Source organism: Rhamphochromis longiceps, linkage group LG13 (assembly GCF_057381845.1).
Source record: "Rhamphochromis longiceps isolate RC_006_pf linkage group LG13, R_longiceps_female_GT1.1, whole genome shotgun sequence".
Classification (NCBI taxonomy): domain Eukaryota; kingdom Metazoa; phylum Chordata; class Actinopteri; order Cichliformes; family Cichlidae; genus Rhamphochromis; species Rhamphochromis longiceps.
Genome location: NC_140569.1, coordinates 38,744,460 through 38,759,310, shown reverse-complemented (window position 1 = coordinate 38,759,310; position 14,851 = coordinate 38,744,460). Strand labels below are relative to the sequence as shown.

Sequence of the window (14,851 nt, the reverse complement as noted above, 5' to 3'; positions counted from 1 at the left end):
CATGCTGGAAACTTCACAAATAATTCCTGAATGTGGAGCTGGAAAATACATCTGAAGTAGAAAAAATTATTTTGTAAAAATTATTTTATGAAATTTAAACAGTTAATGCAGTTAATGTTAGTTTAATTCCTTGAGGATGAAAGTCTGCACTGTGGACTTCCTGCTAACCTCTAATTCTGTTAAATAAATAATAAATCCTGTTTTCATGGACGCCTGGATGTTAAACTTAATCGTTACACCTGGTAAAGCAGCAACGCTGATCATTTAATTAAAGATGAAAGAATTCAGACAGTTTTCAATGCTCAGTGATGCCACAGTGTTCGTTTGACTTTGGGACCTGAAACGGACGGAGTTTAGGACCCAGATTACCCCGCGAGGCGCTGTGTAGCAGATAACATCGGTTCGAGGTCAGTAAGCACAACCAGAATTCATACATAAGGCGCACTGTTGATTTTCGAGAAAATTAAAGGATTTTAAGTGCGCCTTATAGTGCGGAAAATACGGTACTAACTATGCTTTACATTTTATACTGCACTGTCACATCCTCCAATTAATGTAATTTTATTTACATGGCATCAAATCCTAAACTGTCCTCCAGGACACTTGCCATAGAACAGTTTCTTCCCCTCTGCTGTTGGACACATGAACAATAACCATATGACTGTTCCCGCTACTAACACATGACCCTACGCTGTGTTCACTGCATCATTCCATGTTTGCACTGATCACCACCTGCACTCATGTATATATCTTTCAACGTAGCACTCTTAATTCTTATTCTCATGTATAGCTCATGCACATATCTTTCTACGTAGCACTTTTAATTCTTATTCTTTTATTTTTCCATGTCTATTTAAGTGCTATTTATGACACTATGTTTGCACTGAAGCACCGCAGCAATTTCCTAATGTTGTAAACCTGCTCAACATTTGGCAATAAACCCCTTTCTGATTCTGATTCTGATTCTGATAGTAAAGTGAAGAGCTAAGTCCTTTTAGCAGCGCATGGCTCTCTTTTAATATGAAGAGCTCTTAGAAATGTTCTCTCTAAGCTGCGCACGTGCGCAATTGCGCACTGCTGGCATGGTGTCTGCGCACAGAAAATCTGCGTTGCGCACAAAAAAAAACTGAATTGAAATTAAAATTAAAACTTTAACAATTCTGTTTTGCAGTGCACCAGTGTTGTAGCTAGCAAAGCGGCTGATGTGGAGTGAAGCCACGTTAGTGTACAACCATTGGAGATGTGAGCAGGACAGACGGAACAACTGACGGGAAAAGTGTGGACTTTATACCAGTTTTTAAATCGTGTTGATCGGCCACGTAAAACCAGAGTTATGATAAAAAACACGCAATGTTTGGTTTTCTTCCTGAATACTGTCGTTGTTTATATTTACTGCAGGAAGAAACGGTAAAAACGGCGTTTCATAAGGAAAACGCTCGAAAGCCTGTGAGCAAAGACAAACCCCACCCCCCTCTGCCTTTCCTATTCGTCCAAAAAAGTGCCATTCGACCAATCAAAAAATTATATGGCAACGTGGCATCTAGTTGTTAAGAAACGGGGGACGTTTTAGGAGTGACGGCGTGTTTGAGATGTGAGAGATTTGAGACGTTTAGCGCAAATCTTGTGTAGTCAGCGTGTAGTCAGCGTGTAGTTATTGTGTAGTGAGTGTGTAGTTAGTGTGTAGTGTAGTCAACAGTTTTGTTGTGTGTCAGAACAATGAGGCGCCTGCTGAGTGTTACAGGTGTTACAGCAGTGATACATCTGCTGCTGTCAGGCCTGCAGGTCAGGGCCGTGCAGAGAGGTTTAAAGGGACGGGTGCTCAAAGTTAAAAAGGGGCACATTGAACCAGGCTGAATAACAACAACACACATTCATCAAGAGTCTAATATGGGAAGGGCAGGGCTGTGTTGATCTGAGACTGTAGACAGTAAAAAGTCCACAGGAGAGATGGTAGCTGATTAAACAAGTGTCATGAGATAATAACAAAATGCAAAGATTGGTGACAGCGCTTGGAACCATAAGGACACAAAAAACTGTGAGAAATAATTTAGGCTCTGCCTGTGAATCACTCTTTGCTTCTCTTCTTCCTTCCATCCCATCATTTCATATATCACTCTCCACTTGCTGTCTATGTGAGAACAAGGCACAACTTGCTATTGCAATAAACTATAATCTAATTATCCACACCTAACAACTCCTGCACTTAATCTAAATGATGACAGAAAAATGTTATAGCCCTGCCTTTAGTAGCCTCACACAGCTCCTGCTGTTTCCTCCTCATGTCCTTACCAGCCATGTCTGCACAATGTTATATCATGAGTAATAATTAAAAAAAAATCCATCTAAATAAAACACACACATGCACACACAGTGACATTTTAGACCTTCTTCAGAATACTGTATATACTATGGGCATCATGGTGCTGATCCAGAATCCTTACATTATTATTTATTACTAGAGCTACAATAATAAAGCAATGAGGAGGGGGAAGTAATAAATATGAAATAATGTATTTATGATGATTCCATGTGTTTCACTATCCACTCTGTGCAGGGGCAAAGCTTATTACATGTTTAAACTGTAGAGATACAATCATTTTACTGCTGTAAAATCCAACTTTTGTCTTATTTAAAATATAAATCTGATATAATCTGCTTCTTAATGTATGTTCTTTAAAATACAGCGTGTGTTTTTTAATATATTATAATTATAATAATTATTATGTGAACATGCATATTAGATCGTTTTTAGTGAAATATAATCCCTCCAGAAAGGCAGGAAAAGCCCGGAAACTTACTTTAAAACTAAATATGTTCCCTAAAACGGTGACAGAGCTACAGACCCATGACAGCCTTACACAGGTAGCCAGCAGCTGTGACCAGCACTACTTGTGCAGTTAATAAAAGGACAGGTAATGTTTGTCGCGCTGTTGCACACACAGCACGCTTGTTTGTTTCAGTTCGTCAGTTGCAACGAGACAGCTTACCAACGTGTAAGGCAAGGCAAGGCAAAGCAAGTTTATTTGTATAGCACAATTCAACAACAAGGTGATTCAAAGTGCTTTACAGAGACATTAGAAACAAGAACAAATAAAAAGCATGATTTAAAATTGATTAAAACAAGCAAATAAACAAACTAATTAACAAACAAACAAAACAGTATATAAAATCAAAACAGATAAAATCAGAACAGTAGATAAAATCAGTAGTTAAATGTAAGTTTTGAAATTTAAGCTTAAAGTGTGGATTTGGTGCTTTATTCAAATGCAGCTGAGAACAGGTGAGTCTTCAACCTGGATTTAAATAAACTGAGTGTTTCAGCTGATCTGAGGCTTTCTGGGAGTTTGTTCCAGATATAAGGAGCATAAAAGCTGAATGCAGCTTCTCCGTGTCTGGTTCTGACTCTGGGAACTGATAAAAGACCGGATCCAGATGACCTGAGGGATCTGGATGGTTCATACTGGGTCAGGAGGTCATTGATGTATTTTGGTCCTAAACCATTCAGAGCTTTATAGGCCAGCATCAGGACTTTAAAGTCTATCCTCTGACGGACAGGCAGCCAGTGTAAAGACCTCAGAGCTGGACTGATGTGGTCCACTTTTTTGGTCTTAGTGAGGACTCGAGCAGCAGAGTTCTGAATGAGCTGTAGTTGTCTGACTGATTTTTTTGTACGTAATAAGCTAATACTCCTGGGTGCTACACACTACAGTGTGCGCTGTACACCTACTTACTGGTTTTGTCGCATCAGTCTGTGTCTCTGAGTTAACTTGTGTTTCTCTTACAGCTCCGGACCGCTAAAAATGCGCGTGCTCTTTGTGAGCTCGTTCCCGGCTCGTAACCAGCGCGTTCTGCCATCAAGGGCGATCATTGGTTAAATGTGATCATGTGACTGATGTGGTGTATTCATAATTGTCTCTGGTACATTTGTTGTATGGGCAGTATGTGTTCACTGTTTGATTGTGTAATTACGTGTTACGCACTGGCAATGCATGCCGGTAGATGGTAATACAGGAAGTAAAAGAGATGGTCTTACCGCACACAGTGGTCCCGCGTACTTATTCAGATTCAGAGTAAGAATCACACATGGTGTCAGAAGTGCTGTGTGACTTGTAAGACTCCATACATCTGCCGAGTGTGAGGAGAAGGGGAAGGTGGAAACAAAATGCCGAATGACGACGTAGACGATCGTCCGAGGGCAGGAGTTAGCACCGCGGCTAGCACTCCCAGCGCTACGTTTAGCATCCAACCACCGGAGCCCTTTGATTTTTCCAAACCACACGAATGGACAAGATGGGTCCGTCGCGTCGAGAGATTCCGTCAGGCAAGTAATCTGTCTGCGAGCTCGGAGGAAAATCAAGTGAACACTCTCATATATTGTATGGGAGACGAAGCGGATGACGTCCTGAGAGGACTAAAGTTAAGTGATGTAGACCAACGGGACTATGCTAAAGTGAGAGATAGCTTCCACAACTTTTTCATTGTCAGGAAAAATGTTGTTTATGAGCGCGCACGTTTTAATATGCGCAAACAAGAGCCGAATGAGACTGTTGATGCATTCGTGACTGCCTTGCATGCATTAGCAGAGCACTGTAACTACGGACCGCTCCACGATGAGCTGATAAGAGACAGAATAGTAGTGGGCTTGGCCGACACGAGGCTGTCTGAGCGCATGCAGATGGAAAAAGACTTGGACTTGGATAAAGCTATAAATATGGCCAGGCAGTCAGAAGAAATCAAAAAGCAACAGTCAGCTTTGAGAAGTGAAACAAATGTAATGCATGTAAATGCGAAAACAGTTGACAGAGTGATACAAAAGCACGACAAAACAAAGTTCAACATGTTCAAAAATAAAACTGTCAAAACACAACAGCAATATAGCAAGAGACAAAGTAACAAATGCTACAAGTGCGGAGGCTCTCCACATCCGAAACCTGAGTGCCCAGCAAATGATGCAAAATGTCATTTATGTGGAAAAAAAGGTCACTACCAGCGAGTCTGCAGACAAAGCAAGACAGTGCAAAGTATTGAGGAGGAAGAGGATCAAGGTTTCTTCCTAGGCTCAGTTTCCAGTGACGGCCAGGCGTGGACAGCCAACATACAAGTGAAAGATGCAAAAATCACTTTCAAACTGGATACGGGAGCAGATGTGACTGTAATAGCTGACTCGGACTTATCAAAGATTTTTGCTAACGAACACAGACCAGTCCTCCAGCAGCCAGAAAAACCTTTGTTAGGCCCTGGAAAAACACCACTGGACGTTGCAGGTTTTACAAAGCTACAGCTCAACTACGGAGCGAAACAGACAACAGAGAAGGTCTATGTTGTAAGAAACCTGAGCACTCCACTGCTAGGCCTGCCCGCCATTACAGCTCTTGGCCTGCTGGTGCGAGTTGACGCGGTTTCAATGGACACTCTGAAGACTACTTACCCTAAACTTTGCAATGGTCTAGGGAAAGTGCAGCGGGCCTATCACATTAAACTCAAACCGAACGCTGTGCCGTACTCACTCACAACTCCGCGAAGGCTTCCTCTGCCTCTGATGGGAAGGGTAAAAGAGGAACTCCAACGAATGGAAGAGCTTGGTGTCATTACCCGAGTTGAGGAACCAACGGATTGGTGTGCCGGCATGGTTGTTGTTCCAAAGAAAAACAGCCCTGGGCTAAGACTTTGCATAGACTTTACCGGACTAAATGAGTATGTGTGCAGGGAAAAATATGTGCTGCCATCGGTTGAACAAAGTCTAGGAATGCTCGCAGGAGCCAAAGTGTTTAGCAAACTGGATGCCAACATGGGCTTCTGGCAGATTCCCCTGTCCGATGAGTCTGCCAAACTCACCACCTTCATCACACCCTTTGGGCAGTTCCACTTTAACCGCCTACCGTTTGGGATCAACTCAGCGCCCGAACACTTTCAGCGCATGATGGCGGAGGTCATCGAGGGTCTCGAAGGAGTGGTGTGTCACATTGACGATGTGTTGGTGTGGGGACGTAACCATCAGGAGCACGATTCCCGTCTCCATGCTACACTGCAAAGACTGGAAAAAGCAGGCATAACGCTGAATGTTGAAAAATGCGAGCTCTCCCAGAGCAAGGTTGCTTTCTTGGGTCACATCATAGCGGATACAGGAATCAGTCCCGACCCGAAGAAAACGGAGGCAATTACAGAAATGACAGAGCCAACTAATGTGTCAGAGTTGCGTAGTTTTCTGGGCATGGTGAATCAAGTGGGCAAGTTCATCCCCCATTTAGCTGAAAAAGACAAAGCCCTGCGAGATCTTCTTTCCAAAAAGAACGCATGGTATTGGGGAACTGACCAAGTGAGAGCTTTCAAAACATTACGAGATGCCCTGACCTCACCCCCAGTGCTCGCAATGTATGACCCCAACAGAGACATTAAAGTATCAGCAGATGCTTCATCCTATGGTCTCGGAGGTGTTCTTTTGCAGCTGTGGGAAGAAGGATGGCGACCAGTGGCGTATGCATCGAGGTCCCTTTCTCCTACAGAACAACGATACGCACAAGTGGAAAAAGAGGCACTGGCATCTACATGGGCGTGTGAGCGTTTTCGTGATTTCCTGATTGGTAAACATTTTTGTCTTGAAACGGACCACAAACCTCTCGTTTCCTTACTGGGAGGACAAGCTCTGGATCTCTTGCCACCCAGGATCCAGCGATTCAGAATGAGACTCATGCGTTACTCGTACACTGTGCAGTACGCCCCAGGGAAATCGCTCTGGACAGCAGATACTTTGTCCCGCTCACCTCTGAAAAAACCAATGAACCTGTCAGACAAAGAGCTGATGGAAAGCACAGACATATATGTCGACAGTATTGTAGCAAACATGCCTGTCAGTTCATCATATATGCAAACACTGAAGGAACAACTGAAAAGCGACAGTGTGTGTGCTCGCGTCATGGACATGTGCACCGAAGGCTGGCCAGAACATGCAAAACAAGAGCCTTTACTGCGAAATTACTGGCCTGACCGAGCCACGCTCACTGTTGAAGACGGCCTTTTGTTAAAAGACACACGGCTTGTCATTCCTTCAGCAATGAGAAACGAGGTGCTGGAAAAACTACACGAAGGACACCAAGGTGTGGTAAAATGTAAAGCTCGTGCACGCCAAACAGTGTGGTGGCCCGGGCTGAGTCAACAAATCTCTGAGATGCTGCTCAAGTGCAAAACGTGTATTCAAGAAAGACACAATAACAGTGAGCCACTCATGCCAACAGAATACCCTGCCCGCCCATGGCTGAGAGTGGGCACAGATCTTTTCGAGCTGGGAGGGAAAACTTACCTTCTCGCTGTTGACTATCACTCTAGATTTGTTGAGATTGCTTTGTTAAACAGGACAAAATCAAACGATGTCATTACTCACCTGAAATCTTTCTTTGCCCGTCACGGCATCCCAGAGGTCCTCATGTCTGATAATGGACCACAGTATTCAGGTCAAATCTTTACAGACTTTGCAGCAGCATACGGCTTCAAACACATCACAAGCAGTCCCAAGTTTCCACAAAGTAATGGAGAAGCAGAACGTGCTGTGCAGACTGTAAAAAATCTTCTGAAAAAAGCAGCTGATCCTTATCTAGCTCTTCTTGCCTATAGAGCTACACCACTGCAGTCCGGATACAGCCCTGCAGAGCTTTTAATGGGCAGACGTCTGCGAACCACACTGCCGATGCTTCCATCGCAGCTGGAGCCCACACTGCCGGACAACGCACTGCTCGCTCGAAAGGAAAGGGAGAAGAGGATGATGGACGTGGCAAACTTCAACAGGCGCCACTGCGCAAAACCTTTATGCAGCCTGTCCCCAGGAGAGCAAGTTTGGGTGACTGATGTCAAAACTACAGGCACTGTTATCCAAAATCACTCTACACCCCGATCATACACAGTGGAGTTACCACAAGGGACTGTGAGGCGTAATCGTGTGCATTTGATTCCTTTAAGTTCACCTGTGCATGAACCTGCTAATGTGCCTGTGTTGCAGAAGCCTCAAACACCCAGTGTGATCCCTGCTACACCTGTTAACACTGATGTGGTCAGAACCAAGTCAGGGAGGCCAATAGTTAAACCTAAAAAGTTAGATCTGTAAGAGAGAAAAAAAAAAAGGTTGTTGTTATGTAACTGTGTTATAATGGTTTTGTAGAGCACAGTAAAATAAAGCTAAAAAGAACAAGAAAACAAAAACAAAAGGTTAAAAATGTAATGCAGATTGTTTGCCAGATGTTCTTGTATGGCTTTGAAAAAGAGAAAAAAAGAATCAAGAGGTAGTCTGGTTGGAAGTTCTGTCTTGAGAAAAGTAATATTCTGTTTTTGTTTAAAAGGGGAGATGTGGTGTATTCATAATTGTCTCTGGTACATTTGTTGTATGGGCAGTATGTGTTCACTGTTTGATTGTGTAATCAAATCAAATCAAATCAAATCACTTTTTATTGTCACATCACATGTGCAGGCACACTGGCACAGCACATGCGAGTGAAATTCTTGTGTGCGAGCCCCACAAGCAACAGAGATGTGCAAACACAACAACACAAACGAGCAAAATACAAGAATGGCCAACCTGAAACTAATAAATATATGTACAATATATAATAGTGTATGCATTTCTGGATGTGTATACTAAATATTTTCCTACGTGTGTGTGTGTGTGTGTGTGTGTGTGTGTGTGTGTGTGTGTGTGTGTGTGTGTGTGTGTGTGTGTGTGTGTGCATACACATTTTTACAAATTAAATAGTAAAAAAAATAAATAAATAAAAAAAAATAATAATAATAATAATAATAATAAAATATATAAAATATACAGAGTTGAATATGTGCAAAACAAGTGGCATTTATATACAGTATGGAGTGCATAATGTTGAAGTTCCAGTAGTGAAGCTGAGGTGTCTATGAAGTGTTCATCAGTCTGATGGCCTGGTGGAAAAAGCTGTCTCTCAGTCTGCTGGTACGGGATCGGATGCTGCAGAACCTCCTTCCTGATGGAAGCAGTCTGAACAGTTTATGGCTGGGGTGACTGGAGTCCTTGATGATCCTCCCCGCTTTCCTCAGGCAGCGCTTCCTGTAGATGTCTTGGAGGGAGGGAAGCTCACCTCCAATTATCCGTTCAGAGCACCGCACTACTCGCTGGAGAGCTTTGCAGTTGTAGGCGGTGCTGTTGCCGTACCAGGTGGTGATGCATCCAGTGAGGATGCTCTCAATGGCACAGTGATAGAAGGTCCTGAGGATGCGGGGGCTCATGCCGAATCTTTTCAGTCTCCTGAGAAAGAAGAGGCGCTGCTGCGCCTTCTTCACTGTTTTGTTTGTGTGTACTGACCACGTAAGATCCTCAGCCAGATGTACTCCAAGGAACCGGAAGCTGCTCACTCTCTCCACAGCAGCGCCGTTGATGGTGATGGGGGTGTGTACTTCTCTGCACCTCCGGAAGTCCACTATCAACTCCTTTGTCTTTGCGACGTTGAGGGTGAGATGGTTGTCTTGACACCAGTGGGTCAGGGCGCTGACCTCCTCCCTGTAAGCCGTCTCATCACCGTTGGTGATAAGACCCACCACTGTAGTGTCGTCCGCAAACTTCACAATGATGTTGGAGTTGTTAGTGGCTGTGCAGTCGTAGGTGTAGAGTGAGTACAGGAGAGGGCTCAGTACACACCCCTGTGGAGCACCAGTGTTCAGTGTGTAGTGTCAGGGCTATGGCATCATCAGTGGACCTGTTGTGGCGGTATGCAAACTGTAGAGGGTCCAGTGAGTCGGGTAGTGCAGAGCAGATGAAGTCCCTGACCAGCTTCTCGAAGCATTTGCTTACGATGGGGGTCAGGGCTACAGGTCGCCAGTCGTTCAATGAGGAGATGGTGGAGGATTTGGGTACAGGGACGATGGTGGCCATTTTGAAGCAGGCTGGGACTACAGACAGAGAGAGGGAAAGGTTGAAGATGTGCGTGAACACTCCAGCCAGCTGAGCCGCGCATGACTTGAGGACGCGGCCGGGAATCCCGTCCGGACCAGTAGCTTTGCGTGCGTTCACCTTCCTGAAGCACCTCCGCACATCCTCCTCAGACACAGTGTGCGCACTGACGTCATCCGCGGTGCGCACACTGTCCGGTCTCATGGTGTTCGCTGTGTCGAATCTAGCGTAGAATACGTTTAGATCCTCACACAGAGAGGCCGTGGTCTGCGGTGTGCTGGTTTTCCCTCTAAAGTCTGTGATCGTGTTTAGTCCCTGCCACATACTCCGAGGGTTGTCAAACTGTTGATTACGTGTTACGCACTGGCAATGCATGCCGGTAGATGGTAATACAGGAAGTAAAGAGATGGTCTTACCGCACACAGTGGTCCCGCGTACTTATTCAGATTCAGAGTAAGAATCACACAACTGATGCAAGCCAGATCCTTTTATTTAGCAAAACTGTGATTAATAGTTAAATATTATTGTTGAGGGGCACAGACAGGACTCCGCACGCACGCACACATTAAAAAAATAATAATAATTTTTAAAAAAAAAGTTGCCTCAACAAAAGGGCACTTTGGGCACCCATCAGGAAAGGGGCGGGTGCTCAAGCCCCTCTAGCCCCCCCCCTCTGCACGTGCCTGCTGCAGGTATCAGGCCGTTGTTCTCCTTCATCTCATAGTGGACAGAAATTAGACCATTGTCCTCAGACCAAGTGAGGACAATGGTATACACACACACACACACACACACACACACACACACACACACACACACACACACACACACACACACACACACACACACTTTTCCAGCTAAATGCAAATACATGGAAGGGAGCCTTATCAAGCCAAACCTGTACCATTCCTTTTGCCCTCACATCTTTATCACAGTTGATATACCAGTCAGGCTGTTATGCTAAGTATGCATTTGTTTGTGTTTCTTTTTTCAGATGGGTCCAACCCATACACACTCAAACTGTGTTTTTCCACCTCATCACATCTATAAAGAGCTACCGAGCTTACAGAGAGCTGCTGGACCTGCTGATAGCTGACCTCTGACCCAAGGAGGGAGCATGAAAGGCAGACGCGAAGAGGAGTGAGGCAGAGAGAAACCAAGATGAGAATAATAAAGGATGGAAATGGACGGGTATTTATAGAGTGCTTTTCTAGTCTTACTGACCAATCAAAGCACTTTGAGTTTGATGGCCACCAAAGAAGAACGTGGTAATGGACACTCTGAGGAATCCACTCTACATTTAGACGTCTGTACAGGCAACTGAAGTCACATTTTATGTTTAAAAAAATGTAAAAAAAAATTAAAAATGGAAACAATTTTAACTTGCTGTCATTTAAGGTTTCTTAGTGTTACATAAACTTGCTGCCCTGTGGGAGCTAAGCTTACAGGCCGAGCTTTCACTGCAGTGCTTGGTCAGCATGAGATGCGTAGCTAATTTATGAGTTTACTATAAAAATATTAACACATGACATCTGGAGGAATCATGTTAGGAATGTCATCAAGGTTTCAATGACTATTTATGTTTATCAGAAACAAAACTTTATTGTTCATGTAAAAAATCAGAACCGCGTCTGGTTTGTTTTAGCCTAACCTGAAGAAATGAATCCAATATGTAGACTAACTTGTAGAGAAGAAACTCTCTCTGTCATGATATTTGCTGAGAAACTTCAGAGGACGATACACATTTTATACACCTCAAGTGTCCCGAAGCAGCCCACGTCAGAAACCTGTCTAATGACATATTAATAAGCAGCTTGGAATGAGTTTCCATGTCTGGACATGTTAAAAAATGAGATGTTGACATCGACTGAAAACATTTTTCATATATTTTAAAGTGGATCAAAGTTATTTTCCCCACTTAATGTGAGTTTAAAATGAGTCTACTGACGTTTTCCCCAGAATTCTGTGCATATATCTGTAGATCTTTTAATATATCAGTATTTGAATTACTGTACACAGAAAATTGTAGTGGGTTTTATTAGAGTCAGCTGCGACCTCTTGTGTTTTCTGTATAAATAGAAATCAATTGCGTGCTGTGTCCATTTGAGGTCATTTTAGAATCAAAATGTATGTTATTGTCACAGAGTTGCTGGACTCTCCTTTATTGTAACAGTGAAATAGATGTGAACTGAAAACAGTGCAAATCTACAGTCCAGAGATCAGAATATGAGTTATTCTTCTTTATCTGATTCAGGACTTCTTTGATCTGTAGCAAGCTGAAAACAACATTAGCCACGAGTCTGAGAGGAGGCTTCTGCATGTAACTGCACTCAATGCTTCTTAGATGATTAAACTGGGGATACTGGACACATTGCATCAGCTTGTCAGCATGATCTTTAAATGTCCCTGCTGTTACCTTAAGATAACATGTTTTCAGTTGTAACAGGATGTAAACTACCTGTGTTGATATATATGGAAACGGCAATTTTATTTATGCAGCACACGTGCTAAAACCCGTGTACGTTTACAATGCCTTAAGGCAATGAGAACCACAAAATATAAGTTTAAAAAGCAGAAAAAAGTCAAATAAAAAACACCCACTGAGTGAAGGCCTGTGTAACTAAAAAGGTGTTGAGTGAGCACAGCTTTGACTGATCTCAGGTCAGCAAGCAGCAGGACGTCAAAAATAGAAAATAGCATCCTTACATCTAATATTGTGATCGAACAGTTAAAAGATGTGAACCTGAAGACCTGAGCTTTAACTTGAAATGCGCTGTAGCTCATTCCAGTATAAAATGCGTTGATGTTGAAAAAAGAATAACAGAAGTACCATTTGTCCAAGCAGAAAAGAAAAACGTAAATGTTGGAATCTGACACTTTTACAAGAGCAGAGGGATCACATCTAACCTGGGAGGAAACATTTCCTGATGGTTGTGGTCTTTTCCAGGATCACATAAGGGCTTACTGTATGTGCGTCATGTGACATTTCACCCACAGTCACATGATCTTGAGCCATTTTAACACCGGTGGGGGATTTTGGACCTTTGAGTTGGACAGTGCTCTCCTGCATTACGCTACTAACAATGATGAAATCAGATTTGGAGGAATGCTCGTCATCACTTATGCTGGATTTTAGAGATTTGGAGAATAAATATCAGGGAGAGTTTGAATCATTAAGTGTCCCAAACTCGATCTCTTAATTGCATCTGCATCATAGAAATATGTGATCTGTTTGCACAACAGTTACTGAGGACAGAAGGAAAAACTCGTAATAAAAAGCATTTTAATTTGTGCAATATTCCGTCTGTTAATCTCAAATCTAAGGTAAAAAAGGTAAAACTGTTTTGGATCAAATACAAAGAGCCAAGTGTCTCTGTTTAGTCAGACTCACGGATTCTAGAACTGAGGCGTCCTTGTTGTAAATAATATTTGAACATAAGCAATAATAACAGACAAGTTGTTGCTTATGTACTTGCTGTGTAACAGTTGTAAATGGGCACTAAGAGGTTTGTATGTAACGTGCTGTTTCTACAGTGATTTCATTTGTTTTTTGGTTATTTTGGGGTGTTTTTGGACAAATGAGGGCCTTTGAGTTCTTAACCCTCTCAGCACTGAAATAACAGAAATGTTATATTTTTGTTACTAAATATAGTTACATGGGTTACTTGTGTTCAAAATGTTACATTCAGATGATGGAATTCGCTGTTACATACTAACTTTTATCTTTTAGTTCTACATTTGTTCTTTTGTAAAGTGTGAACGACCCAGTGCAGCAGTAAAATGTAAACCGTGGCAAAAGCCTGAGTGTTAATCACATAACTGATGGTTTGAGACAAGGAAGCAGGTATAAGTTATGATTTTAAGACAGTAAATGTTTGATATTGTTAATAGTTTGTTGTCATTAAAAAAATCCTAAAACAATGTTGTTTTATTTCAAGACATTCTGTGGTCTAAATGATACGTACCTGTTCAAACTGAATAAACCTGTTTTGAGGCTGTAAAGCCGCACACAGAGCTGTGCCCTCACATCGTTATCAATGTCAGCTGAAAACCTGCGTGATAAGGATCCTCGTTTATTGTTTGCATCAGGATTTTTATACAAACAAAAGAAAGACCAGGAAGTCTTTGCACATTTTGTTTCCATATTTAGCTGTTTCTGCACAGTCTGTAATGAGCTACAGTTGCAAGCGTAGTTTGAAACCATGGACATAGTTGAATTGAACTGGGAAAAAAATGAATTATTCCACTAAACACCCAATGAGAAGGCGACAGTAACAGTACAATGCTAATATAACAGAAGTACATGCCTCCATAGAGTACATAATGAATTATATTCAGTATTATAAATGTATCAGCAGTTTTTATGTTAACTCAGTTTTGTCTCACTGTACACACTGTATTAGTCTTCTTTGAGAAACAGCTGGAACATCCTGCCTCCACCCTTTTCATGAAATCTTTTAAAGATGTTGGTGTGCTTGTATTAACTGAAACATGTCATCGAAACGAGCTGCTCAGTCACTGCCCTCCAGGATGTGATGATGTCACAGCTGTCTTTAAAATGAAAGACAATGTCTACACGTAAGAATAGACTCTCCCCCCCTCTCCCCCCCTCCCCTCCTCCCAAACACCTCCCAGTGTCACAGTGGATCAGGTCAGGAGGCAACTGAGGAAGCTTCGCCCCAGAAAGGCAGCAGGCCCAGACAAGGTGTGTCCTAGGATGCTAAAGGCGTGTGCTGCTGAACTTGGGGAGCCGCTACAACGAGTCTTCAACCTCAGTCTGCGACTGGGGAGAGTGCCCGCCCTATGGAAGACATCCTGCATCGTCCCGGTCCCCAAAAGGAACCGGCCCAATGAGCTGAATGACTTCCGACCGGTGGCACTGACGTCACATCTTATGAAGACTCTAGAGCGGCTCTTCCTCAACCTCCTCCGACCACAGGTACAACATGC

General features: G+C 42.9%; 1 protein-coding gene across 1 annotated transcript in view; it reads left to right on the top strand.

Annotated features, from left to right (window-relative positions):
- The window catches only part of LOC146656468 (heterogeneous nuclear ribonucleoprotein L-like), a 77,731-nt gene extending 63,970 nt beyond the window's left edge, over positions 1-13,761 (top strand). Inside the window, exon 14 of the mRNA XM_085427212.1 lies at positions 10,896-13,761. Coding sequence (XP_085283338.1) covers positions 10,896-10,951 — 56 coding nt within the window. The 3' untranslated portion in view covers positions 10,952-13,761. The remainder of the gene's footprint in view (positions 1-10,895) is intronic.
- The last annotated feature ends 1,090 nt before the right edge of the window (positions 13,762-14,851 follow it).